The 9,951-nt window shown below is 45.6% G+C and overlaps 1 protein-coding gene across 2 annotated transcripts; it reads left to right on the forward strand.

Annotated features, from left to right (window-relative positions):
* The first annotated feature begins 3,026 nt into the window (after positions 1 to 3,026).
* LOC124680720 (protein SEMI-ROLLED LEAF 2) lies at positions 3,027 to 9,951 on the forward strand. Of its 2 annotated transcripts, none has more exons than XM_047215773.1 (19): positions 3,027 to 3,170; positions 3,400 to 3,474; positions 3,577 to 3,692; positions 3,799 to 3,910; positions 4,017 to 4,139; positions 4,248 to 4,295; positions 4,509 to 4,711; positions 5,341 to 5,537; positions 5,874 to 6,154; positions 6,319 to 6,468; positions 6,682 to 7,080; positions 7,236 to 7,385; positions 7,646 to 7,721; positions 7,809 to 7,933; positions 8,360 to 8,551; positions 8,693 to 8,833; positions 8,991 to 9,125; positions 9,241 to 9,441; positions 9,519 to 9,951. In XM_047215773.1, the coding sequence occupies exons 1-19, from the start codon at positions 3,036 to 3,038 to the stop codon at positions 9,642 to 9,644; spliced, it is 2,985 nt and encodes a 994-aa protein (XP_047071729.1). In that variant the 5' UTR covers positions 3,027 to 3,035; the 3' UTR covers positions 9,645 to 9,951. The 2 variants fall into 2 exon arrangements, with proteins under 2 accessions (XP_047071729.1, XP_047071731.1); XM_047215775.1 differs by having other exon boundaries at positions 6,685 to 7,080.

Raw genomic sequence — 9,951 nt, forward strand, 5'->3', positions numbered from 1 at the left:
AGTAGTTCGCTACACAAAGTAGTAACCAAATATCTTATGTACGCAGTTGGACGAAGCTTGTCGCAGGACTGGGAGCAAGACGGGTAGCGGCGGTATTGGTGGATGCATGCTCCTACTTTCCGTATGGAGCCGGGACCGCCTATCGGTTGGGCGTCCCGGGGTACTCAACGAGACGCCATGGCCTCATTTCCCTCACTTTCCGATCGGGAGCCCACTTGGGCATACCTTTGGGACAATGTCTCGGAGATGACGAGCGATCCAATGATCATGTACGGGCGAGTACACCGCGGAGTTGGACACTCTTACCGCCGAGCGGGTAACCGATCACTGCGGAGTTGCAATCCTAGTTTTGATTGATTCTACCGGCATCTACTAAATAATTGTATGCTTGCAGGTGGAATGGGAGCCATATGGTAGCTACTACCGTATTGGCGCGGCGATGACCGACCTAAACCCCAAGTGCACGGAGGAGGCGCAGTTCGGCGTATGCGCTGCCCACTCATATGCATGTGGCTTGTTGAACACCACCAGCCGCAAAGAGTGATGAGACAGTTTGGGCTGTATCGGGAGTGCCCACCAATGTGGCAAGACACGGACAAGGCGCTTCACGGGTAAACTTCGGAATCATGCGATGGAAGATTCTTGATAGAAGAGGTACAAACTAACTTGTTGATTCTTGCAGGCTTGATAGGCAGCGGCAGAGGAAGATCACAAATTGGCCGATCCATCATAGCGGCCACATCACGGCGTTCCAACACCGCTTGGAAGCGGCACGGAATGCTGGCCCCGAGCGGATTGTGCCTCACGACTTCACCGCTTTCAACAACTACCTCGAGTGGTTCCATCGGAACACGCGTATCGAGTTAGTGAAGCGCGCGTATCGTGAAGAGATCTTGGACGACCCCATCCGGTTCGATGAGGTTGGGCAAAGCCGAGCACGACACTTTTGCTCGCGAGAGGGAGATCGACTTCTATTGCTTCCGAGCTGAACTTCGTGGTAATGGATTCTCTCACTAACTAGTACATCATCTAGATTGCCATGTGCTCGCTTAAATTGTGTATGCTATGTTTGTCACGGCGGGAGGAGATCCGGAAAACAGGCTGAGGAGTGCGAGGTTGTGTGGGAGCAGAGCCACACGGATGAAAAGCTCGTCGGACCGTTGCGGAATTTCGTTAAGGTATGATCACCAACTTTGAATGTACGCAATTATGTTCCGGTGGCTTTGTAACCGTGAGTTCCATGACGCGGAACACCGCACGAAAGATGCGGCGGTTAGCGAACTTGCTAGGTTGCCGCGAAGGCGAAATCCCTACATCCTCCTCTTCCGAAGAACATGTATGGACTATTTTGTTGCTTGTGAAACATGTTCTTACTAATTTCAACTTTTGTAATCTCATGTGTTCATGTTTGTGCAGATTCCTCCCGAGGACGACCTAATTCCGAGTCAAGGGGTACTTCCGAAGCGTACCTCCAAGCAACGGTCGGCTTACCGGTTGAAGCCAAGGGGCAAGGCTCCAAACCGGTACACTCCGGAAGATTATGTCAACCGAGGAAAGAAGGTTGTCACCGAGGAGGATGACGGGCCGCCGCGGAGATCGGCTATGTCGAGGATGAGGAACGACGAGCCGTTCTCTTCGAGAGGAGGAGGAGGAGGAGGAGGAGGAGGAGGAGGAGCGACGACGAGGAGCAGCGAGCGGCGAGGAGCGAGCAGCGAGGAGCGGCCAAGGCAGCGGACGAAGAGGATGGCCGTCCGGAAGCAGCCCGTGAGGACGACACGTCGAGGACGACACTAGGATGTGCTCCGTGTTGTTGTGAACTATATCTTCATAAGTATCGATTTGTGAACCCTATGTCATTTCGAACCATGGTCCGTAATGCTACTTGTTGTTTGAATCTACGTGCTACAATGTGACCTATGAAGTGTTATATGTGTATGTCATGAAATTTCTACTTGTTGTGTCCAATATTGTACTCGTGAATCGTTGGAGTTTGGTAGGATTTTTCATGTTTTCAACACAAGTCCATGTGTGGCGCCCTTCCGCTGGCGCCACAAGTGCTAGTGTGGCGCCCGTGGCATCGGCGCCACACATGCCAACTTATATGAACCATTGGGTCCAAAACATACCGTGGGACAAATCCTGCGGGACTTAGCCGTTTCGCGAGGCTCTATGTGTGGCGCCCGTGGCATCGGCGCCACACGAGGCTAGTGTGGCGCCCGTGTCATCGGCGCCACACATCGAGCCTCGCAAAACGGCTAAGTCCCGAGGAATTGTCTCACGGTATGTTTTGGGGATTACAAGTGCATGTGTGGCGCCGTTGGGAGGGCGCCACACATGTCGCCACGTCGGATGGGCGCACCGGCTCGGCGTCGATGGCGCCACGTCGGCTGGGTCGGTGGCGCCGGCAGGAGGGGAGCCACATGGGCATGTGTGGCGCCCGTGGGAGGGGCGCCACACAAAAGGGTTAGATTGGTGAAATAGTTTCGCCGGAGGGTCAGTCTGTGCTTTTCTTCCACTTTTGGGTTATTTTTGTGTAAATCGCCCCCCAGATGCAACTAAACCCAGTCCTTGTCTTGTGCGTCACTGTTCCGTACTTTTGGGCAGGCTGGCGTGTTGCTGGGCGTGGAAAGCCGTCGTCAATCCGAGAAAAGGCTGCCGGCTCCAATTGGCCCTGCCACCGAGGCCGCCGTCACGTGGTGCCCTCCTCTTTCCCCACTCCCCACTCCACCCCTACCAAATTTCCCCTCCGCCTGCCTCCGCCATGCCCCGCCTCTCCTGACCTAGCAAGCCGGCTCCACCGCTCCTTCCCACACTGCACCACCGCGTGCAGCTCCGCCTCTCCACGCGCGCCGCCGCCGCCGCCATTTCCGGCCCTCCTCGTCGCGCGCGTCCGTCCGCAACGTTCTGAGGTACCAAGAGTTGTTCCTCATCCAGCGATTTTGTCGCTTAATGTCAAATCGCACTAACCTTCACAATGCGCGCCCGGCGCACCGTGTAGATCCGCTCCCGAGGCGGCCGCTCCAGCCTCCGCGAAGATGGGGTTCATGGGGGCCAAGCTGTTCCCGTCGTGCGAGAGCATGTGCGTGTGCTGCCCGGCGCTGCGCCCCAGCTCGCGCCGCCCCGTCAAGCGCTACAAGAAGCTGCTCGCCGAGATTTTCCCCAAGACCCCCGTAAGTGCTGCCCTGCCGCGCGCTATAGTCGGCCTTACTTATCAGTTGCTGCTGCGACCGTTGAATAGTGGTGTGCTGTCGTCGATCTAGTATATAACTACTCTACACGCTCCACAGAACGTGGCCGTATCACATGGCCGTCTTCCGCCACTGTCCGCTATTTCTTTTGCAGAATGTAGCTTCCGCTGCTGTTTGCATATCTGCTCATGCTGCGTAATTACTTCTGCAGGAGGGCTCTCCAAATGAGAGGAAAATCATGAAGCTGTGTGAATATGCTGCCAAGAACCCCCTGCGTATTCCAAAGGCATGTGATGCTTGCATTAATTACTTTCTGATTATTCCTTATGGTTGTTTTGCCTAATCGATAATAATCAAGTACGTTTCCCCTTCACTTCATGCTTGTCAGATTGCCAAGTTTCTGGAACAGAGGAGCCGCAAGGAGCTGCGCGCTGCTCATGTGAACTACGTCAAAATTATCACTGAAGCCTACAGCAAGTTACTCTTCATTTGTAAGGAGCAGATGTGAGTTTCTGAAAATTCTTGCCTGCCACTCATGTTACCTACTCGTCGAAATGTAAGTCATGAAGCTCTGTGGCTAAATTTGTATGCTCTGCATGTGATGGTATAGGGCATATTTCGCTGTCAGCCTGGTGAACGTCCTAACTGACCTTCTGGAAAGCAAGCAAGAGAACATTCATATTCTTGGATGTCAAACTTTAGCCAAGTTCATTTACAGCCAGGTGGGCATTATGATGAACCAGACATGCTCAGTATTAATTACAAAACATTGCATCTTTTTTGTGAGCTGTGTAGCTTGAGGTTTTGGTTACATTGGCACATTAATAGGTAGACCACACATATGCACGGAACATTGAAGGCTTGGTCTGCAAAGTGTGTGCACTTTCACGGCAACAGGGAGCGGAGCATAAGCTTCTGCGGGCAGCAAGCCTGCAGTGTTTATCAGCAATGGTAAATTTTGCTTTGCAGTTCCTGTTCGTTATTTCTGTTACCTTCTGCGATTTCCTGGTACTTTTATTTGGAAGTTCACTTCAGTTAACTATTCTACTACTCGTGCAGATCTGGTTTATGAAGGAACATTCATACATATTTGCTGAGTTTGATGAGGTAACTATTACTAGTTCTTTGTATGGCATTGTTCTGTTGATTATTAATTGTGATACATAAGAATCCAAATGGCTCTGTTATGGTTTTGTATTTCTTTCTAGAGTTTACGTTATGTGTACTACTTTCACTTGATTGCTTCTTAAATAACTTCCGTATTTCTCAAGTTCAATGAAATGGCGGATGTTGAGGATTTAACTTTCTTGGATGTGACAGATGGTGCAATCAGTCTTGGAAAATTACAGGATGGAGGAAGCTGCTGGTGACGATGACAGACAAGCATCACAACATAATTGGGTTGATGAGATAGTCAGGCGTGAGGGTAGAGTTGGCTTAGGTGGAGTTAATGATGTGAATATCCGTGGTTCAAGTGCTACTGTTAGACCGCGGTCAGCAAGGGATTCTTCAGCTCTGACCAGGTGAAGTGTTATTTTTCTGTGTTTGCAATACCATTGTTTCCTAAATTTTGAGCAGAAAATGCATGGCTGTATACGTCACACAAGTTTTACTGCACTGCAGCGTCTCAGTTCATTTTTGTTTTAGATGTTGTCAAGCAATAGTGCATTCAATTTTCTTTCCTACTTTGAAGGGTACATCATGCTAGAAGTGGAGGTCAGATACCACACTTAAAGGTGTAGATGTATGTCAACTATTATTTGATAACTTTGTGCATCTAATGTGATCTTACTATTAACTAAAAATGCATGGTGCATCAGAGATGCAAGAAAAGAGAATGAAAGAACAACAAAACAACATAAAAAGGTAAAGTTCGTTTAGACGTAATATGAAAGAACAACATATTGAAGAATGAAAGAACATATTGAAGAAATTTTCCTTTAGACGTATAGTAGAGTAATATGAAAGGTAAAGTTCGTTTATTCATTGTTTGATCCACCAGTCAAAAGGTGAACGGGACCTAGGTAACAAAAGTAATGGTGTTGTGAATAGCCGTGCGACCTATATTTTGTGACACGCTTGATGCTTCTTCTTTTGGTATTTAGGCTGAGACGCACCCAGCAAATCACAATTTGTTTTAATGGCTTTGCAGGGAGGAGCGTGAATGCCCAGTCGTATGGTCGCATATTTGCGTTGAGAAGCTTGCAGAACTGGCCAAAGAGAGTACAACTATGCGGCGCATCCTAGATCCAATGCTTTCTTACTTTGATATGAAGAAACAATGGGCTCCTCGGCATGGACTGGCTTTACTTGTCTTGTCTGATATGTCTTGTCCAGGGAAGAGTTCAGGTAGATTTTGCTCGCACAATTAAATTAGTAAAAATGCACAGGCCTCATGCTAATATTTCAGCTTTCTGCTTACTCTTGTATTTACATGGCATGGTAAGATCCTATTCTTCGTAGTAATAGAGACAGTGTTAATAATTTCCTTGCTCTTCCATACTACCAAATCCATTTAGTGAACTTAATGCAGACGTCAGCTGCATCATAATTCTTATTACAAGTTTGCTAGTAATTTAATCATCAACTACATGTTGCAGTCCACAGTGGACTTTGTTTTCCTCTTTGCATTAGTTTTGAGTGCTTCCTTGTCTGCTAAAGTGCTAATACATTTGTTTCTCATAGGCAACGAACAATTGATTTTGACTGCTGTCATCCGGCACCTGGACCACAAGAATATTTTGCATGATCCTCAGACCAAATCTGATATTATTCAGACAGCAACATCTTTGGCACAACAGCTGCGATCACAAGGTGTTGTTCCTGAACTTGCAGTAGCAGGTGACTTGTGCAGGCACTTGAGGAAAACACTAGAGGCCTTGGAGTCAGCCAGTGTTGAGGAGCTGAACCTGAATGAGTCTCTTCAAAAATTCCTGGAGGGCTGTCTTCTTGAAGTTGTTAGAGGAGTATGTCCTACACTATTCCAGTTACATGTTAACATTTCTCAACTGCCATGGATGTTTTGGTGCATATTCTTAGAAATTTGCAACTGCGCGACCTTAGATGCCAAAGGCTTATACCAGTATGCATACAGTTCCCCACTTATGTTAATTTTCTGAACTTCTTATAGGTTCATGATGTGAGGCCACTCTATGACATGATGGCAATTACGTTGGAGAATTTGCCTTCTATGCCTGCTGTTGCAAGAGCGATTATTGGCAGTTTGCTGATACTTTGCCACATAATCTCTTTAACATCAGTATCTTCAAACTCTCCTATGGTCAGTTCTGAATTTATTCCATCCACTCAATGAATAATTTTACTGAACAAAAAAGGCTGCAACCAAGTTTAGAAACTGTGTATCTCTTCTACTCATAAAAATAATTAACTATATTGCTCACACTCCATCCTTGCAAAAATGCGACTCCCTCAGTAGCGGTCAGTGGGCCACTTCTGCCATTATCTACTTATCTTTTATTCCAACTTTTCGTAGCAGGTGTTTCCAGAAGCACTCCTCCAGCAGATACTGAAGTCCATGGTACATCCAGATGCAGACACTCGTGTCGGGGCGCATCACATATTTTCCGCTGTTATTGCCCAAGATCCAAGCCATCAGAGGGGTGACTCAGAGTACCTATATGAAACAAAAAAGTGGCAGTCTCGAGCTACATCAGTATTTGCTTCAGCTACTGCTTTACTTGAGAAGTTAAGGAGAGAGAAAGAATGTTTATGTTCAGATAAGCCTGGAAATACGATGCATGATGATGGAAAGGAAAGAAACATGCATGAAGAGGATAATAAACATGTTTGGGCACGGAAAAGTCCAGCGTATTTTTCAAAGTTGGTCTTCTCTTTCGTCGATCGATGGGCAACACTAACTAATTCTGCAGAGGTACCCCTTGCCCCTGTCCCGAGAGTATTTTTGTGCCGATTCACCTGCAATGGTGCCATGTTTTTTTTGGCAATGTTTATTTTTGGGTCAGGTGAGACCACCTAGAGGGATATGCATCTATTTAATCACGATTACCATTTTTATGTATCTTCCAGGAAACCAAGATCGTCCTGTTGACTGAAGATCAAACAAATCAATTGCTGTCTGCGTTCTGGATACAAGCCACTCAGACTGATAACAGTCCTTTTAATTATGAGGCGATTGGTCACTCGTACAGCCTCACGGTTATTTCTTCCCGCCTTAAGGTATGGGTTCCTTTTTTAACTGCAGCTTTGAAATATCAATTATATCAATGAAGAGTTCATCAAATGGTCTTCATTTGTTTTCCTACATTTTGGGTAGCATTTTCTTAAGCATGTCAGTGGTCTCTCTCATCTCCTTTTTATACTGAAAAAAGTATATCCTTGCACAGGATGGAAGTTCAGATTATGTTGCCTAAGTAATCTTATCCATATCTTTTTAATGTAGTTTTATTCATATTTTAATAATTATTTTGGTGCTGCAGAATTCAAGAAACAGTAATAGCATTCAGTTCTTCCAGTTGCCTCTGTCCCTCCGAAGTATTGCCTTAACCCCAAATGGTAGGATCTGCATAGTGGAGCTTACGATTGTCTCTTTTCTCCATATACATCATGAAAGTAACTAGTTTGTCTGTGCAATTTTCCCAGGGGACCTGTCCCCTTCTTGCCGGCGGTCTATTTTTTTCTTAGCGACCAGTATGCTTGCTTTTGCTGGAAAAGCCTGTCATGTTACCGAATTGTCAGAGTTGCTAAGGTGTTTTACAGCATCCAATGTAAGTACAAAGTTCTAATACAGAAGCTAACAAAGTAAGAAGATACTCCTATTATGCTTCTTTATGTGAATCTTTACTTCAGTTTTTTGTAAAAAAATTGTATACTTCTAAGGTGTTATATCCATTGCAAGTACTAATTTCTAGTACAGATGCTAATAAGATACTCCTATTATGTTTCTTCATGTGAAATTTACTTCAGTTTTTTCCAGAAAAATATTGTATCCTTGTAATAGGGTTTTTTTGTGAGGCAACACATGTGTTCATGCTAATGTTCTTTAGTGTGCTTCACTTTGATGGTAGCTTTCTTCCGTGCCCATTGGCTGATTATCTTTATTCAAACTTTTGCTTATTCTACTATTTAGCAAATGTAAAATTACTTTGCATTTCATGAATGCGTGATAACTATGTTATGAAATATTTTTGCAGATTGATTCTTATCTAAGAATTGGTGAAGACTTGCAACTCTATGTAAGGTTGCAGTCGGATTTTGGCAACTATGGTTCTGAAAGCGATCAAGGCGTTGCTAGATCTATACTTTCTGATTGCAGGAAGAAAGTGGGGATAAATGACCAGCAGGTGCTTGATGTAATTGCTGGCGCACTTTCTAATTTAACTGAGGTGAGTCTTGTGAGAATAGTTTGATTTTTTCATATGTTTTCTGTTGCCACTGCATTTTGCGGTCCTAGTGAGATCAGATGCTGATGCTCTTAAAAGTGAAGCTAATGTGCTATTTTCTATTGTTCTTAACTGTGTTACCAGAAGGATAAGAATGTACTGGTGAAGGAGCTAACAGAGATGTTTACTCCTGAAGAAGTGCCCTTGTTTGGGTCGAATTCTGGCCTTGACTGGGCCAACTTTCATGCACAGGCATTCTCTGATGAATCCCTTTCTTTTGATGAGGTAGGTCACTTGCAACTAAATCACTCTAACTGATAACGCAGTTAGGTGGCGAAACTTGCAAAATTTTACAGTAGTGCAATGTTTTGTTGTAGCTGTACCTTACCATCATTGAAATATGTTTTTACATCTTCTCCCGCGCCTTCCTTCTGCATTATAGGAGTGTTCAAGAACCTCTTCGGTAGATGGTGGATTCCACGAGTCACCAGTTACAAACACTGCTAGCTCCATATCCAAGATTACTCTACCGCAATCTGCTCCCTGTGTCTTGGGTGTTGGTCAGTTGCTTGAATCGGTGAGTACCTGCCATGAAATTAGCTGCCCCTGCGCAACTATTACAGCAAAAGTTGTTATTCTTTTACTTCAGTTTTTGTATTGGTCTCACTAGTGGACACTTTTTCTGTGGTCAGGCGCTACATGTAGCTGGCCAGGTTGCAGGTGCATCTGTTTCTACCTCTCCCCTCCCGTACGGCACAATGACTAGTCAATGCGAGGCCCTTGGATCAGGCAGTAGGCAGAAGTTATCAAGCTGGCTTGTGAATGGCCACAGCTCGACCCCAGACAATCCTGTGCCAAGCCTTCCTGCTTCCCAGCATTTCATTACTCCCAAGGTAGGAAGATTTCTTGAAAACCCAAATTTTGTACAGGCTTGCTGTATACCTTGGCGTCACTAACTACACTTGTGCAGGTAAAATTGTCTGATTTTGAGATCAACCGCACGTCATCAGAGCCATGCTCGATGGTGAAGCTTCCACCCGCCAGCCCCTTCGACAACTTCCTAAAGGCGGCTTATCGCACCCAGCAGGAGATGTGATCTGCCTTGGGGGGATCGCAGCTAACCATGTCGAGAAGAGCGTTAGACTTTAGTATCTTAGCATTGAGATCTAGTTTGTATTAAAAGACTTGGCTGCCTAGCTGCAAGTAACGTGGTATGTTAGTTGATGTAGCGTATGTATGATCCTGTGTATCTATCTCTATGTAAGCGTGTGTGATCATGTGTATCTCGAAGTACTAGATGTCTGTAACCTAGATGTTATGTATGTTGTCTGTAGGGAGAGAAAACATGTACTGCAAACTTATTATGTAGTCTACCAGTACTAATGTTATGGCCTATGAGCATC

The sequence above is a fragment of the Lolium rigidum genome, unplaced genomic scaffold (assembly GCF_022539505.1).
Source record: "Lolium rigidum isolate FL_2022 unplaced genomic scaffold, APGP_CSIRO_Lrig_0.1 contig_26598_1, whole genome shotgun sequence".
Lineage (NCBI taxonomy): Eukaryota > Viridiplantae > Streptophyta > Magnoliopsida > Poales > Poaceae > Lolium > Lolium rigidum.

Excerpts from the sequence above, each read along its gene's own strand:
- LOC124680720 (XM_047215773.1), top strand. The coding sequence starts at position 3,036 with ATGGGGTTCATGGGGGCCAAGCTGTTCCCGTCGTGCGAGAGCATGTGC. Across the intron at positions 3,171-3,399 it reads AGATTTTCCCCAAGACCCCC|GAGGGCTCTCCAAATGAGAG; the intron begins GTAAGTGCTGCC and ends TTACTTCTGCAG. Across the intron at positions 4,712-5,340 it reads GATTCTTCAGCTCTGACCAG|GGAGGAGCGTGAATGCCCAG; the intron begins GTGAAGTGTTAT and ends ATGGCTTTGCAG.